Below are 26359 nucleotides of genomic sequence, written 5' to 3'. Positions count from 1 at the left end.
GGAGGATTTATTGCTCTTGGTGCGTTGGCACACACACCACCATACTAAATGGAAAAAATCTCAATTTATGGCGCCTTTACTTGTCAGAAGGTACACATCGCCTAAAAATCATCCAACTGCATTCATATTCAGTCTCATAGCTCTGCTCTTTAATTCGGCTGATACAGAATATATCCATCTTCTTTTAAATTTGAATTTATCTTAACTTAAGGACCGAGTAGAGCGGTGAGTGAGCTGAGGACCTTCCAACTGACCAAATATTATTTAAAGTTTAAGTTTTAATAAAATAACCGTTTATTCATCTGAATTAACGACATGTCTCAATCTGTAGAATATCTCGGCTCGTGTTTTATTCAGTAAGCGAAACATTTAGGAGACCATTGACTGACGCGTGGCGTGTCATCGTTCATGGAAGACTCAGGACGGCGTGTGTCACATATCAGGTCTGTACCATCACCTGCTGAAGCGCTGATTCACTGTATCATCCTCCCCACCCAGCCCTACCACCATCTTCATCACTACAGGTTCACTGCGATCACACAACGCAGCGCAGCGCTCCCCGTCCTCATCAGCTCAGACTGAGACCTTCTCCGTATGAAGATAAAAGACTTCATATCTGCTCCACACACACCACACAGCACAAACATCCAGTCGGGACACTTGCCTTAATCACGCAGGAACATGGCCCGGCCCTCCCCTGTGGTGTTGGTCTCGATGCTGGGATGCTGCTCCATGGCTTCAGATGAGTCCGTGTGCTCAGGCACGAGCAGTAGGATGCGCCTGTCTGCTGAGGAGGGCAGGATGACAGGAAGCAGGATGCATCGCTCTGTGCTGAGACTCCTGCAGCAAGTTTGCGTTTAACCTGTGTTTACCAAGAGAGAGTCAGCTGAGCTGCACCCGGGTTCACGTGGACTCAAATATGTCGTGCCAGCACAAAATGCTGTAATTATCTATCACCGCAAATTACTAGGTAAGATTATTAGGATATAACAAGCATTGGATTTGCAATTTACTTTTTTAATCTAGCCTTTCACCTTTTCTGCTGTTTTAGATCAAATGTCTTTTATTCATCTCTTATGGAAGCTTTGTTCCACCAGGAAAATATATATATATTTTTAAAATCAGTTTAGATATTCAAATGATGAGCAGTAGACCTGTTTCTGAAAGGAGTCGTCATTTCTCCAAAAAATAAAATATCCATCCGCCAAACTATCCTCATAATTTTGTTTGCTGACATCAGAACTGATTATGTATGTGTTTTAAATTGGATCTGTGATTGAATACACATTTATTTCAGGAGTAATAGTTCTGAAATGGGTTGGAGACAGATTTCTTTTGGCCAGTGAGCCAACAAATCATTCAGTCAATTAACAACAGTATCAGAGGATCTACTGAGACACTGCTTCAGTCTGTCACCGCTGTGTGGCTGTGCCAGCTCAGTGTATTTTTCTTGGCTTTTTGACACACACTTTTGCATACACAGGAACCCTGAAATGACTCATTTTATCCATTTACCTCAAGAGTTGCTTTTGGCCCTGGTCACCTGCTCCAGATTGATTCCTATAATGAGCCTTTTTTGCATTTAATCAACACATTCCGATCCTCAGTCACCATCCTTTCAATTACAATCATGTGTCCATGTGGGTTTGAGTCATTAAACACTTGGATTTTTAAATTTTTTTTATTCCTTTGTTTAAAGTAAGCTCTTCTCCTGCCACCCTTCTTCAACTTCTATTGAGTCTTCATAGTGTTCACTGCATCAACACACATTTTCTGATCCATTTCTACTCTTGGGTTTAATCCCCCTGTTTCCTTTCCTCAGTCCTTTTGATCAAGCACATCTCTCTCTCCCTGCTATTTTTCTACACAGAAAATGCAAGACACCAACTGAGGTGTTGCCAACTGATGCACCTCATTAAAAGCTTTATTTACAACCTTATGCTGCAAATCCCATCCTTCCAGAGGTAATCTCCTTACTGTTTGTAGAGCTACTGGTTCTAAGCTCCAAGTCAGCTCATATGCAGAGATCCCTATCACTTTCTAGATAAGTAATAATGTGATGTGTTCTGCATACAGAGGACTCATTCAATACAGTGTGCTCTTTACCTCAGGGTTCAACATGAATGATACTATCAGCCAATTATAGCCTAACACTCAGAATAACAGAATAACAATCCAGCTAGAATAACATGTCTTCATCCACCTTTCCTGGGCAAATGCAATATTGACATATACAACCATCATTCTGCTATCATATAAAATGATAATTTTTCTCCAATTTATAACACTATAACACTATAACACTTCCAGGATGTTCCCCAACAGCTCATCAAATGCTGATTAAATGGTCATAAATATTCAGGTGAGTTTGTTTCTGTTACAATACATCATCTATGAATGTTGACATGGCATCCTCAGGAAACGATATTCTTTGTAGTTTTAAGGTCGTACCATTATTATTGTTATCATAATAGTCATCAATATTGTTAAGATTGATTTTTCAGAATTTGCCTTACTTGTTAAAAATCATTGAGGCAGTGAAGTAGCCGTTTAATTTTGAAAAGTCGAACCGGAAGTGTTACATTTAAGTTCTGACACAGGCAGCTAACTAGGTAGCTCGGTTGTTGTTGCTTCAACAACAATTGCTGAATTATCTATTATTTTCTGGCTGTGTGGAGGTTGACACATCGGTGACTAGCTGTCTAGTGGTAACCAGAGTTGGGACCTGGCTGAAACGAAGTCAGGCAGCCTCAAACTAAAACTACACGGACGTTTATTTGCTTGTTAAATTTGCAGCCTCGCCCATCAGCTAACGCTAATGTTAGCCTTATGAGACAAGCCTTCGGTCTGCTAACTATCTGTTAAGAGCAGTTTGGTAGCTCGGCCTAGCACTGTTACCAGTTGACTAAAGTAATGCAGCAGAGGTATGTTGCTGTGTAATGTATCTACGAGTTCTCAAATTTAATTTAATTTTTATTACGAGTTTAATGAGGACAACAGCAATGCTAGTAGCGTTAGTCGAGTTAGGTTATCTCACTTCCGCTTTCGTCTTAATGGGTTTTATTTTATGTCTTTTCACAGCTAGCAAAAAATACAACATGTCTCCCGTTTATTGGATGCACAGCAGATTGTTATATGGATGAAAACGTCTCCGTGTCAAGACATTTGTAAACCGCGACGTAGGTGACATAGTGGAGCTTCAGTCTGTACGATGTAAACAAGTGTAACTGTTAGCAGCTAACTGGCTTCCCTGTGCTCAGCTGATGCTAACTCTAAAGTCTTGTGACTTGTTCTCCATAAAGCCTCTGTCTGGTAATGCCCGGTGCTGTGGAAACAGAAACACAACAGATTATTAACACCGGTTCTCTAAACATCACTGCACTTTCTACAAAGGACTAAAGGTTAGAATATTTTGCATAGTAAGTGAATTTAGGAGAATAATTGTTCTTGAAATATGTGTTATGATATGTTGCAGTGATATTGTCTTGCATAAAATCTTTTACAGTGTCAGAATTGAGTTAACAATTGACTAATGAACTGTGAACTTTTCCCAAGGTTCATATTGCTCCCCACCTTTAATAAAAAAGGTTTTCAAAATCAAAGCCAGTTTAGCCACATTTTCTAGACCAAACTGAATATTTTCTATGTTTGATTTATCACTTACAGAAGCTGCATCCTGCCAGTGAAATAGATTACTAAACTCTTTAGGGAGTAAATCAATCATCATCATGATGGCAGGTTCCCAGTGGGAGCTTCCTCCCGAGCTATGTTGTCGGCCCATGGCATTTGTAGCTCTAACCGGTCTGGATGTGGTGTACAATGCTGTGCACCGAGCCATCTGGGACGCCTTTTGTGCCAACCGTCGAGCTGACAGAGTCCCCATCTCTTTCAAAGTGCTCCCTGGAGACCATGAGTACCCGAAGTGTCGCACTAAGGTGAGTGGTGGATAGAGAGGTCCACAAAGAGTGAATCGGCAAAGATTCAATTCAGTTCAGTTTTATTTGTATATCACCAAATCATGATATACATTATCTCAAGGCACTTTACAGGGTAAGGTCGAGATCTTACTTTATTATAGAGATAAACCAACAGTTCCAACAAAGAGCAGCACTTGGTGACATATGGGAGGTAAAACTCCCTTTAACAGGAAGAAACCTCCAACAGAACCGGGCTCAGGGTTCTGCCTTGACCGGTTGGTTGAGAGGGGAAAGGGGGGTGGGGGAGGAGAGAAATGGAGGAGAGAGAGAGACCGGTATATAGTGTTGACTGTTAATTGTAACAGTGAAAATAATAATACCAGTACCTATAGGTAATGGTGTAATCAATAATACAAATAAATAACAGTAATAAAAATAATAATGATAATAACTAGAAAATTCCTGAAGAAATTTTGAATGTGCGTATCCGTCACACACATTTCGATCTCTGCAGCGGACGTTACTTTGAATTTCATTCATGTTGTAGAGAATTATCCTAACTCTGACCTTAGTCACTGCAGTCACCCTCAAAAAGCGCTTTGAAACCGTGAGAACTGGCCAAAGTGACCTCACAATGATGGTTTCGAACTTAAATTTGTCACCTAAGCCAAAGCAAGACATGCATACACACATGTACATGCCCAGAGAAGTTGATCTGCAATAAAGCTACTGTGATTTCTCCTGCTAGAGTAGAACAATATGGAGTAAACTGTAAAAATAAATGCCCTGAGTTAATCAGTCCAGTTAGCCAATCACAGTCAGTAGTGTGGAAGTTTGGGCAGCAACTGCACTTCTGCACTTGTGTGTGTCTGTCAATGTGCGTGTGTGTATTGTTGTGTGTGGCAGTAGCTGTGTAACATAGAACCTCCAAAAAGCTTGTGTTACCAGGTTGATACATTTATACAGTTAATATCCCTATGGTAGTGATGGTGTTTGTGTGTCTTTCAATGTATGTGTGTGAGTGTTGTTAGGAACTGTCAAAGCTTGACCTTCAAACCGCCCTTTGAAGATGTCTGGATTGACCAAAATTACCTCACAATGATTGTTTTTAACCAAAGTTGTGCTCACAATTATAGAATGACATATACACACACTCAAAGAACCACACATCAACATGCACAGACAAGTACATGCAAATATACCATGTTGATTTATCTTAGAGTTGCTTTCACGCCTGAGTTATAAGGCTAAGAGTTAATGAGTCTAATTAGCCAATTTCTAATTTTCTAATTTGCCCATTTCTCGGTAGCACCTGCTGAGACACTGGTTGCTATGGTGACTGTGGTCACCAGGTGGAGGACAGAAACAAGCACACACAATCCCCTCTGTCTCCCTATGCAGACAACAGCTTTTAAGATGAATCTTATGTTAGAAAATTGGATATCGGAGGGAAAATTACAAGTCCTATTGAAAAGATCACCTCACCACAGCCGACCCAAGGCTTCAATAAAGACATTGATATCTTATATGCTTACCTACAGTTTAAGGTTGAGGTTTTATCACAGTTTTGAAACTCCCCTCAACTTTGTTGAGGACAAGAGCTTCAGATTTCAGTTTAACATGGGCGTCTATGGGAACTTTGGACAGCTTTCTCCGCACCTAGGGGGGAAGGCCTCAAAAACCGTAAAAGAGTTCAGAATGAGACCAAAACTGGGTGATACAGGACAAAAATCTCTACATTTTTTCATGTCAATGAAGGTTGGAAATTGTGGGATTTAAAATAGTTTGTCTGATTTCTTTTGAGGAAAATTTTCAGGGATGGCAGTTTAAGTGCGCATGAAGTCATCCACTCTAGCTCTGAACATTCTGTGCAATACACACCCACAATAGATTCTGAAACTGTCTAAAAATGACACAAAATGTAAACTGCGTCAAAATACCAATTTAACCCAAAAGAGTCTCAAGTTTTGTGACCCGTTTAATGTTTCAACCATTTTTCTACGTTGAAATATGATGTTGAAGTAGAGGTTCAAAGAGGGGTGGGTTTGGTCATTTTCAAGACATCTCTCTATTCATTCTCTACGGGAATTTTTCTTTTATTGCCATTTATGTCACCATGGTTACTCGAATTGCTAAGAAAAGTCAAAGCACACTGTTCCCGCTCAAGCCGCCCGTAGTGATATATATATATATATATATATGCAGAATAGAGAGTGAGAGTACGAGAAAATCACGATATTCATTGTAATATCCCATTAAACTTAAGTATGTAATTGGGGCACAGTCTCTGTTTGCATTTCAGATTACTGTGTCAGTGCTAAGATGTGAAAAAAAAACAAAACAGAAACATTGTGACATTTGTTTTTTTTTATGTCAGAACCATGTCACAGTTTTTATAATATATGTGGACTTTTCCTAAGTGTTTTTGAACAGATGTATCTACACTGTGTGTCTGTCTCCTAGCGAACATCCTATGAGTGGTACATCCCCAAAGGCATTCTGAAAACAGGCTGGATGAATAAACATCTGAATCTGGTACCTGCTCTGGTGGTTCTCTTTTATGAACTGGACTGGGACGACCCACAGTGGAAGGAGAAACAGTCTGAATGTGCCACTAAAGTGGAGATTGTCAGGTCAGTTTATCTTTTATTTGCCTTCAGAAAAGTTTGAATTGACAGTGAGGGAGCGAGGAGCTGACTGGTTTCTATGTCCTGTGTATGTGTGGGTCTGTTCTACGCACAGAGGAAACTTTAATGGTTATTGTCATCATGTGCAATTTGTTAAATGGATTTTTAGCATCTGTGTTCAGTTTCAGTAAAAAGATGATAGCATTGTCAAAACTGCCATCATCCACTTAGTACTGAAATGCCAGGCCATGCAGCTTCAGTGGAAGATTTTTTGTAGCATGAAAAGATGTTTCTTCATGTTTCCAAACACTTCACTGAGTTCAGTACTGAAAGCTTTTCTGACAGCTGTCATACCCGGAATAAGCAAACTGGTTTTTATACAGCTAACACTGTTGCACATTCTTATCAGAAACATAACCACACTGAATTTCATCTGCAGTTGTCTCTTATGTTTGTTTGTCTTCAGGACCAGTCTTCAAGGCAGGAACACCAAGGTGGCTGTGGTTCTAATCCAGAAGAAAACTCCTCTGCCTCCAGGTGAGGACCTCAATTAGATTGCATGTTTGTTGTGATCATAGCACAACCCTAGCAACCCTGTCTGTTACTGTTTTTTTTAACAAGCTAAACCATCAGCACTCTTCCACAGGAGAGGACCTGGTTGCCTCAGAAAGAGCAGCAGCTCTTTGTAATGCCTGTGATCTGTCTGGCAAGAGTCTGTTCGTACTGCCGCACACCGACCACCTGGTGGGCTATATTATAAGGTAGTTAACAATAAAGTAAATATATCATGGTCACCGGTAGGGCAGAAAGGTGAAATTACAGGCATCGTACTTCACTGGTTCCACTCAGATGATGTCTGTGTTCCTGCAGGTTGGAGAATGCCTTCTATGAACATGCTCAGACATACTACTACACTGAGATCCGTCGTGTCAAATCGCACAAGGAGTTCCTCAACAAGACAACACATCAGGTATGCACAACCACACTACAGCCACTAATTCTGATGCAGAATAACCACATTGTACAATGCTTCTCAACATGGAAAGAAAGCCTGAAAGTAACTTGACATTCCTTATAAGCCACTGTTTCATGTCAGATCCCTCTCTGTGTTCCCAGCTGCTGTTTGTCAGACACCAGTTTAAAATCGCTTTCTTCAGTGAGCTGAAACAGGACACACAGAACGCTCTCAAGTGAGTCTGAGGCCACAGATTTAGAAGTTTTTTTAGTGACACTTTGTTGTGATCAGCTCCTGGTAGGACCTTAAGACCATAAACAGTAGTGATGTTTCATCCAGCTGTCAAGCGACTTGTAAAGAAAACCTTTGAAATTGCAAAATATGAATTAGGTGTGTTTACATTGACAGGTAGAGGTTAATAAAAAACATAAGACGGTAAAAAAATTAAGAGAATTGGAAAGTCATTAAAAATGTTGTGATTGTTATTGCTCACTTCTTCCATTATTTTATTGTATTTACTTTAATTTGGTATTTCTGAAAAAACTAAAAAGTTTCACTTCTATGATCGTTCCCCCAGAATGTATAAAACAAGCAGCAGTGAAAAATTGATTCACTCCTGTTATTTGCAGTATATGAAGTCATCCACCTCATCAGTGATTTAACTTACCAGGTCTTTTTGGTTTATTCTTTTTTCAGACAAAAACAAGTAATCAAGTGGTTTCTCTTTACATGAGCTTATCATTGTCTAAATGTCCAGAGAAGAAGACATACATGTGAAGCATAATAATATTCGCCAGCTCCTCAATATGAGCATGTACCTGGGCTGTTTCTGAGTGTAAGTAAGTTTGTTTTCCATAGGTATTACAGAACTGCATACAGTCTTGTCCATGAGCTTAGAGCCCACGAGACCAACATGCTGGAGATCAAAACTATGGCTGGGTTCATCAACTATAAGGTATGTGTCTGTCTAGAGTGACGGGGGTGTGAGGCTGGAAGTGTCAGGCCCTCAGTCAGTCACAAAATGGGGACAGTCCAAAACATTTACAACAATACAATAACATTACATATGTGGCTTATGGTTAAGATTTGCATTGTTACACTTTGGTGTGGGTTTAAAAAAGATTCATCTACCTGAATCACCGATTTAATACACCACCTGGCAAACATACCAAGTGACCCACAATGTTGTGCAACTTACATGCATATTCTGGGTAGTGACTCCTATATGTTCCTTCAGTGAGCTGTGTCCAGACTTTGTGGTGAGAGGTTGAGTGGACTGCACTTCTTCTTTGCCGTTGATAATAAACAAGCAAAAAATATATAAAAGCATAACATTTATCCAGAGGAAGCAAAACTCAAAATATATCATTCAGTGTTGATTACAGATGGATGTATAACACAGTTCTCTTTCTGTCTGTCTCTCCTTTTCTGTGTCTTCAGATCTGTCGTCTGTGTTTCCAGCACAACACTCCTCTGGATGCTATAGCTCAGTTCAGGAAGCACATTGACCTGTGTAAAAAGAAGATAGGCAGTGCTGAGCTGGCCTTCGAGCATGCTGCATGGATGTCTAAACAGTAAGATACACAGACAGGCATCTATTCACCAGTGCTAAAGTTATTGATTCATTCATCACAGATTATGATCATTAGTGATGAAGATAATCTACTCATACACACACTGGCTCACAAGTAAACAGTGCAGCATTATACTTTTTGAGCAAGCCAGTCCCTTTCTTGTTGACATTGAGCACCAGCTCTGTTCTAAACCACTATTAGAATACTATTAGTTTTTCCCAAGCATCAATCTCCAGGCTGGAAAATGAAGCTGCAGTTCCTCTAATGACCACTAGAGTGTGGCTCCAATAGTGAGTCAATCCCCATAGATGTTAAATGTTAAAATGTTCAACTTTACAGCAGAAATAAACATGTTTACAGCCTGGTACAAAAACAGTTTTGGTCTCTAGAGCTAATTTCCTCCTTCATGACAACTGTTTATATAACTTACCTGTTAACATTTTATTAAGACTTAAAGTTATGTAGAATTGGGGGCGTTGCTTCTTTGAGTGACAGATGGGTGAGTGTATGCACCAGAGTCTCAGCTCCACATATGCCCCTCCTCTTAGACCATATTTAGATTAGCTGGGAGTTGAGGGCGGAGTCAGACACTATCAATATGGTGACAGTGGAACAGCTCACTCTGAGCTTCAAAACCGCTTGTTAGAAACCTGTGGGTGACGTCACAGAGGCTACGTCCATCTTTATTTTCAGTCTGTGGTTTTTTTTCTTGTTGCATTTGTATAATTTAAAGAGGATGTAAACTCACAGAGCACCTTCTCCCAATTGATCAATAGAATCAACTGTCTAAAACTATTTTAATAATAAATTGCCAATTGAGTGTATATTAGTAATTATAAGTTGTATGCACAGACTGCAAAGTGCCTGACTGGAATTAATTGGTTGATTACGGTGGTGCTGATGTGCTGACGTCAGTGTAGTGTCTCATCTCCACTTGCAGGAGTTTCTCATACTAGTAGCGTTTATTGCTGCTGTATTTTATCACAGGCAATGCTTTCACCAAACATCAGAATGAGGAAAAATGATCTCAGTGACTTTGACTGTGACATTATCATTGGTTGAGTGTTTCTCAAACTGCTGATCTCCTGGATGTCACACACAACAATCTCTAGAGTTTTTTACCATACCTAAAGTATCCGGTGAGCAGCAGCTCTATGTTGATGAGAAAAGTCAGGGGTCAGAGGAGTTTGGACAGACTGGTTGGAGCTGACAGAAAGGCTATAGTCATTTAGATAACCACTTTTTACAACTGTACTGAGCAGAAGAGCTTCAGAGTGAACAACATGTGGGTGTACTACAACAGCAGAAGACCACATCAGGTTCAATTACTGTACATGAAGATGGACGACATGTCTCCACTTCCTCCCACTGTACAAGATTGAAGCCAAAATATTTGATTTGATTTGATTGATTTGACTTTCCACCTTAGTGGAAATTTGTCTTCTGCCTGTACCAAAGAAGGTACAATAAAAATACATGGATTCCACATAACAAGACACGCCATAGAGCAAATGAGCAGATAGCAGCAGATAGGTTAAATAAATAAGAATATGAAAATAAGAAACAGGTGCTGCCATCTTGCACTGGTGATGTCTTTGGAGCCAGTGTCTGTGCAGTATTGATCAGGGAGCCTTGCCAAACCCAGCTTTCAATCATGGCGTCACACCCGTTTGATGCCTCTTGCACATTTAGTTTTCATTTCATGCCTCAAGTTACTTATAGATCCACTTTATCATAATCTTTCAGACCATCAGTGTTATTTGTGCTTGTGATATTCCAGAAGTAAAGGACAACTCAAATCAGTCTCTGTTCAATATTTCATCATCTGATGCCTCATCCTGTCTATGTACTTCCTATCAGGTTTCAGTCGTTTGGTGAGCTGTTTGATGAAGCCATAAAACTGGGTCTGACAGCCATCCAGACCCAGAACCCTGGTTTCTACTACCAGCAGGCTGCCTGTTACAGCCAGGAGAGGAAGCAGCTGGCTCAGCAGCTTTGCCAGGTAATGACACTGCTACTGGTACAATCTCTCCAGCTGTTTCTACCAGTGATACTAGTACTACCACTACAGATCATATCACTACTTCAGTTACTACTGCTATACTATTACTGTAAATGCTGCTAGTACTACTGCTAATATTATAGACTACTAGTAATTTACACATAGACTGATCAATGCTTCTACTTAGTGTTTACTTTTAGTTTCAGTAAATCTGAAAACAGTTCAAGAAAAACATCAACACACATTTAATTTACCACTTTAAATCTGACATGAAAGACAGATACTACTTTATCATTATAAACTGAACAATCAGTTAATGGTTTCTGGTTCCAGGCTGGAGCGAGTTGTCCCTCCCCTGACCCACTGGACATCCAGAGTGGGGGACTGGACTTCTATGGGCAGAGACCGTGGAGACAAGGACATCAGAGTAGGAACAACACATTCTCTGTCTAATGAAGGAGGAATTCTTAGAATCATGACATCATCATCTAGTAATGTTAGAAGTGTATGGGTAAAACATTTGTTGTTTGTGCTTCAGGTATTGATCCTCCAGATGCAGAGAAGGAGAAGACCGGGATTCTGGCCCTGCAGCTTAAAGAGAGAGATGTCCCTCATTCTGTAAATACACACACTCACTTCATACACAGCTGGAGCCATATTGTTGCTCACTGTTTCATTGTCCCCTCTGCTTTAGGGTAGCAATTACTAAACTGAAATCCACAATATCTGGGTTTTTTAATGAGATTATATTTTATTCTATTACTGTCTGCTACTATCTTTTTTAATGCTAACCAACTCCAGAGTTTAAAATCCTCCACTTTGTGACTTTAGATACCAGTAAGTACAGACTCATCAAACCCAGCCTTGAGTGTGTACAGCAGTGTTAATTCTGACAGGAAAGATTTATTAGTGAAGTGTTTTTCTTCTGGGAAATGTTTTAAACAAGACGTTCCAAGCACTAAGAGGATAAAAAGTTGCACACTATTGATAAAGATGAGCTGTTAAATATTGATGTTTTGTGGTGTGTGTATTAAGACATGGTTCTCTCTCTGCTCCTACAGGAGCTGATAATAGCACTGCTCAGTAATGCTGTTGCCCAGTTTAAGAAGTACAAGTGTCCCAGGATGAAGAGTCACCTCAGTGAGTATCACTGTGCTCTCTTCATCTCTGCAGGTCCTTTAATGCTTCCCACTGATCTACAGCAAAGTGCTGAAATGTATTATTATTGAATACATCAGGAATGACTCCACTGGTATCCACTGTTTTTATTTTTCAGTTTTACAGTCACTGCCAGTCTGTCTGTTGTCATTAGTGTGAATGCTGAGGCATTCACACAGCAAACCTTCTACTCTTTGAACTTCAACTACTTCAGTATACTTTTAGGTAGAGACTTCATTTAAACTTTAAAATGTTTACAAGACTTTCAGCTATTAAACTTGTTTTGATCTTTGATTTATCACAGTTTAAGTTTTATGCTTTTTTGGATAATTTTTGAGTTTATAATGGGTGTGTATTGCGCTGAATGTTCAGGAGCTAGGGTGGATGACATCACTGCTAGAGTGGGAGAAGGGGTTAAACTGGTCTTAAAAAATCTGTTTAACGCATCCTCACAGCTACACATTTCACTCTTCACTCATTAAAATTTTCCAGGACATAGACAAATTTGTCTTCTTTCAGACAAGCCTCTGAGTGGTGGGAGTACCATCCAACTGCCCCATTGACTGTAATACAAATTCAGAATTGGAATTTCCAGAGAAATACTGAAAAATCCATATTTTTTTTTACTTGCTCCTTGGTTCCACATTTTTGACTCTAGAAACACCAAACCACACGTGTTTAGGAGAGTCTTGTTGCGCTGATGGTGTGATACTTTTGCTGATATTATGTACTGTCGTCTATTTCTATTTCTATTTTAATTTCTTTTAAATGGAAGGAGTTTGAGAGGTTCACTGACCTATTTCCCACACATTTGTATGAGCTCTGTGTCTTCCAGCTGAACACAGCTGATGGATATTACTCGTTAACAGCCTCGTTGATCTCTGTTATCTTTACAAGCAACGCCAGGCTCTCTCACTCACACACACACACACACACACACAGTAATTATTACTACATTATTACATGAGGGCTCAGTTCTCATGGATCAGACCACAACCATTTTTTAACTCAGACAGACATATAAACACCTACTAAGGTCCTCAAAACCACCTCTGTGGTAGTTCCTACTAACCCTACTGTTGCAGATGGTAAAAACACCTACGCTCATCAGGCACGTCATCTTTATACTGATATAATATGATTGATGATCTTTTTGACAGACTTATTCATCTACTGTACAGATTGGTTACAAACTGTCATTTCATCTGTTTTTTTTTTTTTTTAAACAAGCAGAACACTAAGAGACGAGAAAACAAAAAAAACAAACAAGACAGTCTGGTAACAACCTCACAAGACCAGACTCTGCAACATCACTCATAATAATGCTGAATATAAGTCAAGTGACCAAAGCCACATTCGCAATTTGTACATAAAAAACAAAACAAAAAATAGCCCTGAACAGTCCTTCATACAATCAGAAGACCCTAGATATAGTCATCAATGAACTAACCCATGCTGTTAAATTAATAGTTCACATTGTCCATCAGTCAGGATACAGAGATATATCATCCCTGTGTTCAAATATAGATGGTCCAGATGAGTCCATCAGCTCCATAGACCAAAATAGATATCAAAAGATGAGATATACATAAACTGTCAATCAAACACTGTCACTGTCAATCACTGTTTCTCTAACTGAGAAAGAAATGGGCCCCAAACTTCATTAAAGAGATCTTCTCTCCCACACAGCCTAAATGTCACCTGTTCATATGAGGCCATTTTACACATTAAGTCTATCCATTTATTAAAATTGGACATAGAGGAGGATTTCCAGTGACGTAAAATGATTCTACAACCAGTAATCGTAGCTATGCGATACCACAACCTCCTGTGTTGTGACAGTTTGATATGATGTGGCAAAAACCCAAATAAACACAAAATGGGAGATTTGTTCAAATGTGTTCCTAAAACCTTATTCAGAAAAAACACAATATGTCTTTCTACAAGTGTACAAGAGTGCCTGCTTCTTTTCCAAATCTCCAGCACTTGTTTTTGTCACTTAGTTTTAGTTTTGCCAGTCTGCAGGGGGGTCCAATAGCTTCTATTAATTATTTTATGAAGTATTCGCTGTGATTTCATTTCCTGTGAATAAGTATGCCAAGTGGCTATAAGGTTTTTCCAACAGTCATCTGAGATGCCTTGGCCAATATCCTTTTCTCAACTCATTTTTAACTTTGTTAAGTGCCTCTAATGTAGTCATAAAATTTTGATGCCCCAGTATGCATATGTCTTCTTTTCAGAAAGAGATCGTAGATTCCAGTAATACAACTGAGTTTAAATTTTTTGTAAAAAAAAAAGAGCACAATGCCTAATTTTAAGTATTTCCAAAAGTCTGAGGTAGGCAGATTATGCTTATTTTTGAGATCCTCAAAAGATCGAAAGATCCCCTCATCATCCATGAGGTCACCAAGGACCTGTATGCCTGAGATGATCCATATTTCCCAAAAGAATGGTTTCCCATTTATCAACAGTTTTTTCTTGTACCATACAGAGACTGTTGTTGTGGTATATAGGTTGTGCCTTGTTATTTAATGTACCATCCTCCAAGTTTCCCTGGAGAAGGCCAGCACTGGGTTTTGAAATGGAACTGGTCTGCCTTGTTGAGTCAGGAAGGCCTCTAAAGAGGAGGGGTATATTAATTCCTGCTCATTGATCCATGAAGGGACCTTGTCCTGAGGCAGATTTATTTTGCCATGTTGGGATATTGAAAACCAGTTAATGTGGGATAGAGCGAGCCCACCTTCCTCGCTTGCTGCATATAGTTTTGCCCGGTTAAATAGAGATCTTTTCCCTAACCATAAGAAGTTTTCCACCATTGTATTGAATTTTTTCAGTAATTGGTGTGGGAAGGACAAAGGTAGCATGTATAAAATGTAGTTTATTTTGGGGGCAATCATCATTTTCAAGATTAATTTTCCTAATAAATATATATTCATCTTGGCCCAATTTTTGAGCGAGGTCTGAATAGTTTGGAGGATGGGTAGGATATTTCTTTCCATAATTTTCTTTAAGCAACGTGTTAATTTTATCCCTAGATACAGTAAGTAATGCCCTCTGGCATCCATCTAAACTGCCAGTTGGTTCTTGAAGATGGGGGACAAACACTAGATAGTGGCATAGCCTCTGATTTTGCCCAGTTTATTGTATAACCTGATATTTTGGAAAAGGAGTCAATAATTGAGCAGATTTCTGGAACAGCAACTTCAAGGTTTTCAGCCACCAATAACAAATCATCAGCATATGAGAAGAGTTTGTGCTCTACCTCCCCAGCCCTGACTCCAGTTATATTTATATTATTCCGCAAAGAAATAGCTAATGGTTCCAGGAAGAGTGTGAATATAAGGGGTGACAGAGGAGAGCCCTGGCGTGTACCACGGCTTAATTGGAAGGAAAAAGACATTATCCCATTTGTGTAAACTGTGGCTTGAGGATCTGTGTGCATTAATTTTACCCCCTCCCTAAACAGTTGACCAAACCCAAATTTATCTAATGTGAAAGATAAAATGATAGCTCTACTTTATCGAATGCCTTCTTGGTATCTAAGGAAAAGGCAACTATAGGATCAGCGTCATTCCTCACTTTCCACATAATATGTAGATGAGTTCCTACCCTTCATAAAACCTACCTGATCAGGGTGAAAAAGGGAAGCAATTACCTTTTCTAACCTGGTTGCTAGTATTTTGGGTAAGATTTTTTCATCAACCTACCAAGTCTACCCTTGTGTAAAGCATCTTGGTAGACAACTAGTAGTCTTGGGGAAAGCTCTGTTGTTTTGTTTAACTTTGTCACACTTCTGTGTCTCAGTGGTGCAGATGGGAGAGGAGTATTACCACGCTAAAGACTACACCAAAGCCCTCAAGTAAGAAAAACACTCCACTCTGATCATCATGGTTCAAATGTTTAGACGAACACCTGAGTGTCACACTCTCATTCTGGTGTGTGTGTGTGTGTGTGTGTGTGTGTGTGTGTGTGTGTGTGTGTGTGTGTGTGTGTGTGTGCGTGTGCGTGTGCGCGTGCGCGTGCGCGTGCACGTGTGTCTGTCTTAGGCTGTTGGACTATGTGATGTGTGACTATCGTACAGAGCGATGGTGGGGACTCCTGACGGCCATATTGACCACAGCTCTGCGCTGTGCTTATCTGATGGCCAGTGTTAAAGACTACATCATATATTGCATGGAGCTCCTGGGCAGAGGTAAGCAACATGGCTACAACCAAACAGGGAACATCACTGTCATCTACCTGCTGTTTGTCTGACTGCATCATTCTCAGTCTGTTTACCTTAAAATGGTAAACTTAAAAATGGTAACTGTTTGACGTCAAAGGCCTGTGTTTGTCCCAGTCAGACACTCTCCTAGATTTAACTTTTGTGAGGAAAATGTAATCCTTTTATTTATTGCAAATTATTTTATCTATTTATTTAGTTCTGGTTGACAATCCGAATTAATGTTCATGTCATGAAATGGAAAAATTTATTTGGACACCTCTTTTATAGGCTTATTGTTCTCATTTCAATACTATAGAACTCCACTAATTAAATAGAACAAGTCAAAGCACATTTTTGCCCTATAAAACAGTGGTTCCTGTGGGCTGCAAATTTGCAGGATAGCTGCTTAGCCACAGGAAGATTTAAAGGAAAGAGTCAAGAGACAGATGGTAAATCAACAAGTGATCTCTCCTCCATCAAACTAAACCGGAAAACTGAGCTTCACTTGCTTCAGTTCAGTCCTGAATGTTCCATCGTCATCATTAAAATAAAAAGTGCTCTGACCATTATCTGACCTCCGTAAGTGATTGGATGTGGGCCAAACATTTTTGAGATTTTCAAGTGGGTCATGAGCTGGAAAAGGTTGGGAACCACTGATGTGAAAGCTTTAAATTCTTAATTAGACAAAACTATCTTAGTGGAGGGTATCAGCCTTGTGTTTTCTGTCCTAGACTGTAAAAAACTTGGGTCCTCAGTGTTTCCTTTAGTTTGAGAAATTATTTGTGGAGGTACATTTTTCAGAGACTGACTCATTACATGAGGTCTGTTTCTGGCCCATTGAGGCAGTGTTAGCATGTGTCCAGTGTTAGCTGTCCATTTTCCTTGAGATGTATCTTAAGTATATTTTACAGTTGATGTGTGAACATTTTTTGTCTAGAAACGTCAGTGTCAGTCTTCCAAAATCATTATTGGCTCACATCTTACAACTGTGTGTATGGTCACACATTCACAACACACAGAGTTTCCAGTGAACTCTGGAAAAGCTAATGATGTCGTTATGGTGTTTTCTAGCTTCAACACTGAAGGAGGAGCAGAAGGGGAGGATTGAGAAGAATCTCATCAAAGTCCTGATGGTGAGGAGAAAGACTCAACACATAATGTTCAGTCAGTCACAAAATACATGATGTTAATAGGAACAAAACTACACAACACTTGGCAACGTGATAAATGTCTTCCAATGTCTCCTGTCCTGAAAAGTCTCTGTCTCGTCCATCAGAACGAGGTTCCTGACCCTGAGCCAGACTGTGATCCGTCTTCTGTCAGTGCAGCGAGGTCGCTGTGGAACGACCGCATGTCTTTAGCCGGATCAAATGAGTTCACCATAGAAGTGCAGGACTACATACCGTTTAGTTAGTACTCACACATTCACGCAGTCACTCAAAGGAACTGTTCACATTCTTGTATTAAATTCACTGTGACTGTATATACAAAGGTTGGAAATGGTGCTTTAGGTGTTTCTAACCTTCTAGTCTCTCTCTGACTCCAGTCCAGTGCAAGGCTAAGTTCTGCTCTCCCAGTTTCCACGTAGACCAGCCCATCCAGCTGCAGGTCTTCCTCCGAGCAGACTGTCCTCACCCTCTGTCACTCAGCAAGCTGGCCGTCAGTCTCAGTAACCAGGTACACACAGACAGACACACGAAAGACACAAGCAGGACACACCAGGCCCTTATGCTGCAGAACCTTAACAATTATAATATGACCTGATGTGAATTTTTAACCAGCAGCTGTGTGATGTGTTACTGTATTAATGAAGAGAGAAACATGTTCTAAACACCAAGACATGGTCTAACTTAAACTATCCTTGTCTTTAATTTCCAAACTGGACTTTGTCTAAGAGTAAACAATAAAAACAGGACTGTAACTCGTGGACACCTGACATATATTTTTTAATTTTTTAGTTCAACCAAAACATACCCAGTCCCAGTCCTGTAATTTGAATCAGTAACAAAATGATTATGTGTCTGTGTGTGAAGGAGTACAACCAGTGGTGTGTGGTGGAGTCGTCAGCTCAGGAGAGCATGAACTTGTTGCCAGGGACAACCAAATGCTACAACTTCAGCTTCGTAGCAAAGTCTGAAGATGTTGGCAAGAAGATTGAGGTAAGTGTGTGCGTGTGTGTGTGCGTGTGTGTGTGTGTAAGAGAAGGAGAGAGAACTAATTGCTACCTATGTATGTTGATCTAGATGACGGGTATTGAGGTGATGCTGGGCAGGGACAATGGCCGCTGTGTGTTTCTGAGCTGGAGAGGGGCTGGAGGAGATGCAGCCTCTGCCCATGAAGCCTTGCAGGCCAGCAGGTCATCACGCCGATGGGGACGAGGCGTGGAGATGCAGCCAGAGCTGGACTGGGACAGCCTGATCATCCAGCACAGCACAATGTGAGGCCTGGTTCAGACACATCACCTGTCAGTTCTACAGTTATTGTGTGAGATTTTCAGTTAGTTTGGTCTTGTGTGTTCAGGATCATCTCTAGAGTCCCAAAGATCTTAGTTGAGCTGAGCCACCAGCCTCCTGCTCTCAACAATGAGATGTACTGCATCAACCTCACCGTCCAATCACAGGAGGAGGGTGTGGCCAAAGATGTCAAACTGACAGCTGGCCTCAAACCAGGTACACTGATACAAGTACAGCAGAACTACTGTGACAGCACTAAGCTTGAACTAGTCAGACTGTTTTTATTCCTCTGTGCTGGCAACAGTCAGAGGCACCATATTGATTTCAGGTTGTCCATCCCTCCCATTCTCATGGACACGATATCTCAATAACGCCTTGATGGAACTTCTTCAAATGTGGCACAAACATTCACTTGGACTCAAGAATGAACTGATTAGATTTTGGGGGTCAAAGGTCACAGGCGTGGGGACCTCACAAAACGTAGTTTTGGCCTTGTGAACATGATATCTCAATAACGCCTTGAAGGAACTTCTTCAAAATTGGCACAAATGTCCACTTGGACTCGAGGATGAACTGATTTAATTTTGGTGGTCAAAGGTCAAGATCATATGACCTCACAAAATGCGGTTTTGGCCTTGTGAATGCAATATCTCTGCAACGCCTTGAGGGAATCCCTACAAATTTGGCAAAAACATTCACTTGGACTCAAGGATGAATTGATTAGATGTGTGTCATGGTGACCTCAGAAAACACTTAGCCATTACTCAAGACTTCACACAGAAATAATGACAAAATTTCACACAAATGGTTCATATTTTATATGAGTCTGGATAAACAAGGCTGTAACCTGAAACTAGTCTGAAAGGAGGAGGGATACAACCATGAGGAGGTGATTCTAGGTTATGCTAAGCTAGGCTAACCATGTCCTGACTTCAGACTGTGCCCCAATTCCAATCTGGCCCTTACACACTCCCACTCAGAGACAAGCTTTGGACGCCTTCACCTTTCTCTCATGGAAACTTGGAACATGGAAAATTCATTGTTACCCAAAATATTTGAGAGAGTTATAATTAAATCAATATTTATCTAAAGATAATCTTACGCACAGCAAACAAAAATGTATGTGTGTGGGCAATGACATGGCCCTCATCACATTCATGACATAGTCAGAGAGATAAATAAAACCTCACTCACATGCTTCTTTGGCCAAATTTCTTTTTTTGTTGAACATTTTCTTATTTTCCATCAATCAATTAATCTGATTAGATCCTTATTTTTTCCAAAGTTCTTGAAATTATCATAAAAAAAATACATCCCAATTCTCAGGTACACAGCAAAATGTTAATTCCAAAATACAATGTAACCTCTAATTTCATCATGTATTGCATGATAATATTCTGTGAAATGTCTGTTTTAGGTGATTTATGACTTCTCTTATATAAACACACAGAACTCACATTTGTAGGTTTGTGGTGTTTCATCCATCCTGGACCCAAAGTGATGCTGCACTTCTCTGGGAGTTTGGTTTGTAAACCTGCATTGATGCAGACTTGGTGTTGGAGGCTTTATAACCCACTCCCACTTCCGGGTCATTAGTTTAGAACAACAGTCAATGTGGCGGAGCCTCCAGGCGAAAGCACCAAACATAGTGAGAGTGGGGAGGGGGAGGGTGTAGGCCTGTATCGATCTCCTTATCTCACTCTCAGAAAGAAACTTCATATGTCCCCAAATGTTGATTATTGTAATGAACTTTAGCAACAGTGTTTAACCTTATAGTTACTCTGTCTGTAGCAGATAGACAAGCTCTCAGTTACCACGGTTACAGATGTAGGGCATAACATCGGTGTATAGAATATAATTTAGTGTTTGTCTTGATTGGTGTGTCCAGGCCAGGATGCCAATCTAGGCCAGACCACACATGTGACACTGGACGGCTCAAAGGTGTGTGATGACGCTGCACCTGCTCTGCTGCCTGATGTACCGCTGGGAGACCTGAAACCAGGCCAGAAGGTATGGGCATAGTCACATTCATTCATTCAACAGTTTGTACATTGTACCCATATCAGTCTGCCCAGAGTGAAACGTTGTAACTCAGTCAGTGTGTGTGTTTGTGTCTAGTTGGAGAGATGTGTGTATGTGAGGTGTGTGTCAACCGGACTAAGGGTGTTCCTGTTCCACGTGGCCTACAGCATCGATACCACAGTGGAAGGACAACAAATTGTCTGCAAATGTCATAAGGTAGAGAACCTTGTTGAACACAACACCCATATAAAATGTTTGGTCTTGTGAATGTTTCTATCTCCATGTCTGTGACAGGAAACAGACACATCATGTTTACAGACTCTGTACATCCTTCTGTACGTCTCATTCTCATGAACACTCAGTAACATTCACTTGGACTCAAAGATGAACTGAGAAGATAGGATAAAATGATGATGTGATACATTTCATATCCAAAAGGTCAAAGGTTAAGTTCACTGTGAGATCATAGTGTTCTGTAAAAATACTAATGGTCATTATTCAACGTTGTAACGCTGAAGGAGAGACTACAACTCCTGCAACTTGATTGGTTGGCAGCACTTTGTCTCTTACCAGGTTCACACTTCTCTTGCTCTGTTGTCTTCCAGGATGAGACTGTTACCATTGAGACAGTGGTCCCATTTGAGGTGTCAGTCAAGTTTGTATCCACCAAGGTAAGTAGCTGAAACAAATCAGGTGGACCAGTGTTTGTTTAGCTAAGTCAGTATTTTTTCAGCAGTGTCCTTCAGAGGGAACTGAAGGGAAAAAGCAAAATAATGTGGACAGAGTTAAGATGGTTGGGGTCACAATGAGCCAGTGGAGTGTGGTGAGTAGAACATTATTATCCCTGAGTCTGTGTGTTTGCAGTTTGAGCCACTGGACCGGGTAGCAGTGGACATTCCTTTCCTGTTGATGACAGACATCTTTTCCTCATCTCCCTGGCCACTTGTGTTGGCCTCATCCTCTCTGCAGCTCCTCACTATGACCAGCAACACACCACAGCTGCAGTCACAGCTGCAGGAAGGTACCGACCACTTCAAACTGATCTTACAAAACCTTTTACAATCATTCTTGAATTTAAAAGTAAAATGTACCGTGACTATAACAACTGTGTGTGTTCAGTGGTTTTGCAGACAGGTGAATGTGCCAGTGAATGTTTCTGTCTCCGATGTCCACCATTGACCAACAGCAATAACACGGTGGCTACAGGACAGTACTTGATATCATGGAGGAGGTGTGTACACACACACACACACACACACATTTTGAGAAGATGCTGCTGAGTAATGTGTGGGGTTCGTAAATAGAGCTGGGTATTGTACGGACAGCTGTGGCTGAGGTCGTCCACTAATCAGAAGGTCGGTGGTTCGATCTCCAGCTCCTTCAGTCCACATGTCAAAGTGTCCCAAATTGCCCCCAATGTACCATTAGTGTATGAGTGAGTGAGTGTGATAGAGATGTGCTGTGAAGCACTGTATGAATGTGTGTGTGAATGGGCGAATATGACTTGTAGTGTAAAGTTCTTTGAGTGGTCGTTAAACAAAGCTCGTAAAATGTAAAAATATGTATGTAAAAAATAAATCCATTTACCATTTATTGTTTGATGAAGCAATTCTGATTGTTCTTATTAATTCCAATTCTCAATTCAATCGTAAAAAAAATCAGACAATAAAAATATCTTTTTGTTTCCTGATTATTTATTAAAACGTATTTACTAAATACATCCAATGAAAAACTTTGATCTACAGACAAGCATCAAAAAATCTTGAATAAATTTAAAACTAATAGATAAAAATCCATCTGGAGCAGTTAATTAAACTAGAGAGAATATTTTATTGTTCTGGTGACAAACACATGCATCTTTATTTGTCCTGTATTTTACTAGTCAAGGAGATCATAACTTAAACAGTCACAACAAGCCAATGTAAAAGGGATTATACTCTTGAATCAAGAAGAAAATAATGCTATGGAGAATATTTAATATTTGCCAAGAATCACATAGTTAAATAGTAATTCGAAGTTATTAGAGTTAACTTGTATTGAATTGCATCTTGTATTGAGTTCTTAGACCTGAGTCTCGTAAAGCCTTTAACTGTGTTGTAAATGTGTTGACAGGAAGCCCTCCAGTGCAGACAGTCCTCTCATCCAGACCACAGTCACTCTACCTCATGTCATCCTGGAGTCTGTTCCTCTCTACATCCATGCTGGTCAGTACACTCCTGCTTTAAGTCAATACACACATCACACATCTTATGGCAGAAATATTGCAAATTTCCCCACTATGGGACTAATAAAGGAATAGCTTATCTACTACTGTTCATAGTTTTCATCTGTAGCAGTCAGTTGTTTGGTGTGTGATCACCTCTACTGTAGATTTACCATCATTTGGTCGAGTCAGAGAGTCTCTTCCAGTCCGTTACCACATCGAGAACAGGACAGCTCTAGTGCAGGAGGTGGAGATGGCTGTTGAACCCTCTGATGCCTTCATGTTCTCTGGACTCAAACAGGTACAGCTGTATTCTCTTTTAAAGTGACAGTAGACCACAGAAAAACAAAAGCACTGTTCTCTCTCTGTTTTGGTTGTGCAATGGAAAAGCATTTTTTACTCCCTTCCTTCACTCCCTGTTTGTGAACAAAATAATGTTGGATCAGATCTGATGAAAGCAGATTAGAGATTTCATCATCATCATCATAGGACAGCTAACTACACACAGTTCTGGCTCTGAGTCACCACTGAGCTCTGTGTTTTAGCTTTGGCCTATTTCCCACCATACGTGATATTTTCATAATGCTGAAGGGGAAAAAATATCATATTGTATATATACATATATATATATATGGGCGGGGCTGTATCGAGATATTAAATTTTGGAGCCTAATCTGTTTATTCTCACATGTAAACTTATTTTGTCTCGTAATTTTGATGTTAGGGTTTGTTCCTTTCATGCTTGTTTGTTCTTCTTTATTCTTTTGGTTTTATGATGGTTATTTACCCTTTTTTTACGCTTCTGGGCGTCCCCTGGTAACCATGGTAGCCTTGTGATTAACGTCGCTATGCTATGAGCTGTGGGTAATTCCTTCAGGCTAAGTCTTCAGAAATGCGGATTTATGGAAAGGGAACATGAAGGGCTCAAAATGTCTGTGAGGGAGACCTCACGGACTTGATGGTCTGACATATGGACACAATCCTCCGTTTGTTGTACCTCTTAATGTTATGAATGTGTGTTAGACATTTAAGGTAAAACTTTTAATGCTGTCTGGTCCAGGTCCAGATCAAAAACCACAAGACTCAGACTTGCAAATCTGGTCTAGATTCTAGAAATGAATACCCCTTTTTTGCATTTTAGGAATAGGATAAAGGTCTCTCAAGTCAGAAACTGTGTTTTAAAGAGTCTTTAGCCTCTCTGGCATAATCTAAACCACATTTGACAAGTTTGAGTGTAGTGGTTTTAGATCTGAACCTGGTTTAATACGGTCTAGATGCAGAAAAAAAGCATTTCACCTTAAATGTCTAACACACGTTCATAACAGTAAAAGGAGTAATAAACGGAGGACTGGGCGCTCAGCTGTCTAAGTTAAATTTCCCTTAACTGCCAAATCGGATTATCCGATTAAAACCGATCGTCATTTGAATATTTGATATCAATTCATTAAACCCAAGATCAATCTTTTAATATACATCTTTTACACTCTCCTGTGAGTGTGTGAGGCTGTCACAACGAGATTTGATCAGGTAAGCGTAGATGTAGTGCTGCCGGAGCCACCGATACAACGTTCCACCACTTTTTTTTCTCAAAGTGATGAAATAAAATATCCAGAGTTCACAGAATCAGGTTGAAATTTTTTACACAATTTTAAGAGCTTGAACATCCGATCATCACTAAAGAGTCTGTCATGTACAAAGCTGATAAAAACAAATGAAATGGTCAATGTTCTCATATTGACATTTAGGTGTATTGATTGATTTCCGACCTCAATCATGCATTGAATAACATGCAAGAAAACATTCCACCTTAAAAGATGCTGGTAGCTGCCGGTAGCCTCTGAGCTGCTCAGTGAATGGTTGATTAGTAAAGATGAAAAGACAGAAAACATCCTTTCATTCATCATTCACTCTTCTGACACTTTCTTTATCTGTGATGCATTTACACAGAAACATGACAAAAGTCAGTCTGTTACACTTGGACAGAAAGCTAGCTTAGCTACGTTTTCATAGCCTAGCCTATTAGCTTCACCTGACCGCTGTCTCCACTACAGCTTCTCTGAATGGATGTTTCCAATATGGCTTCATTTTACCGACAAGTCAGTAAATGCGTGTAAACTTGTCACTGTATGAACAGAGGTTGCATAACCTTTGAAACGAGCCGCAACTCAACCGTACGCATGGACCATAGGTGTGCTCCGGTACATAAACAAACAGCACTACACCTCTGCACATGAGAGACAATAACATGACAGATGAGGTCCCAATAAAGTCAGTGGCAGGTCTAAAGACGTGTAGCTGCATTTCAGATTTAAACTATGAAGACGGTGAAGAGCTGGATGATGGTTTGACAGTGGGACAGTCCTGAGACCTCATTGACTCGATGGTTTGACAGTGGGACAGTCCTGAGACCTCATGCAATTGATGTTGATGGTTTAAAGATGTAAAAGTCTGCTTTCACTAACAAAAACTAGATCATCAGGCATTACTGGAGACCAGAGACTAGTTACTGGTTTTTAATGTCACTATTGCTTTCACACTGAAACTGCATGGACAAGAAGATGCATTTATACTGTGTGTGAATCTGTGTGCGTGTATGCAGGTGCGTCTCCGTATCCTCCCTGGCTCAGAGCAGCAGATCCTGTTTAACTACTACCCTCTGATGGCTGGTTACCAAACACTGCCACAGCTCAACATCTGCCTGCCCCGCTGCCCCACCTCCAACACACACACACTGAGGCGCTTCTTGCCTCAACGCATCTTTGTCAAGGTAATGCACACACACCTGAGTTAGCACACACCTCAGTCGTTGTTGTGTAAGTGTGAAGATGTTCAGAGTGAAGTTTGTGTTTGTTCCTCCTCAGCCTCAGGGTCGACAGCTGGACGACGCCTCCATCGCTGCAGCTTGACAAGAACACAGACTAAAAATGAAAACAAAGCAGCGCTGTGTAAGTTGTTCTTGATGTACGGTTCCTCACATATGACAATATAACACTATTTGTTTCACATAGTTCTGGAAACCATGTGTGGACCATCATCTGTTTCCATTGTTTCTGTTCTGAGTGAATTATGTGAGCCTGACACACTGACGTTCATGTGACAGTAAAATCTTGTATGAATCTTGAATGAACTGTGTGGACATGTGGGTAGAGTGTAATACATTAAAACGGAATGTGATGAAGGCTGAATTAAACTGAAGTGACAGAAACTGCCTGAGAACCATTTGTATTTGTTATACGCAGCTGTAA

At 40.2% G+C, this 26359-nt stretch overlaps 1 protein-coding gene across 3 annotated transcripts; it reads left to right on the top strand.

The window, feature by feature from the left end:
- Positions 1 to 2603: 2603 nt before the first annotated feature.
- Positions 2604 to 26313, top strand: trappc11 (trafficking protein particle complex 11). Of its 3 annotated transcripts, none has more exons than XM_022757113.1 (32): positions 2604 to 2924; positions 3082 to 3179; positions 3303 to 3401; positions 3667 to 3935; positions 6381 to 6550; positions 7011 to 7081; positions 7191 to 7305; positions 7415 to 7514; positions 7661 to 7734; positions 8358 to 8454; positions 8940 to 9073; positions 10934 to 11075; positions 11409 to 11502; positions 11614 to 11693; positions 12137 to 12215; positions 16038 to 16092; positions 16280 to 16425; positions 17509 to 17570; positions 17714 to 17846; positions 17984 to 18114; positions 18471 to 18596; positions 18681 to 18874; positions 18958 to 19106; positions 20779 to 20900; positions 21009 to 21128; positions 21518 to 21583; positions 21777 to 21933; positions 22032 to 22143; positions 23025 to 23116; positions 23283 to 23416; positions 25714 to 25881; positions 25976 to 26313. In XM_022757113.1, the coding sequence occupies exons 4-32, from the start codon at positions 3729 to 3731 to the stop codon at positions 26018 to 26020; spliced, it is 3375 nt and encodes a 1124-aa protein (XP_022612834.1). In that variant the 5' UTR covers positions 2604 to 2924; positions 3082 to 3179; positions 3303 to 3401; positions 3667 to 3728; the 3' UTR covers positions 26021 to 26313. The 3 variants fall into 3 exon arrangements, with proteins under 3 accessions (XP_022612834.1, XP_022612836.1, XP_022612835.1); XM_022757115.1 differs by having other exon boundaries at positions 3303 to 3419; XM_022757114.1 differs by having other exon boundaries at positions 2604 to 3179.
- The last annotated feature ends 46 nt before the right edge of the window (positions 26314 to 26359 follow it).

The sequence above is a fragment of the Seriola dumerili genome, unplaced genomic scaffold (assembly GCF_002260705.1).
Source record: "Seriola dumerili isolate Sdu_G_001 unplaced genomic scaffold, Sdu_1.0 BDQW01000264.1, whole genome shotgun sequence".
Lineage (NCBI taxonomy): Eukaryota > Metazoa > Chordata > Actinopteri > Carangiformes > Carangidae > Seriola > Seriola dumerili.
This window is presented reverse-complemented; position numbering and strand designations above follow the sequence as displayed.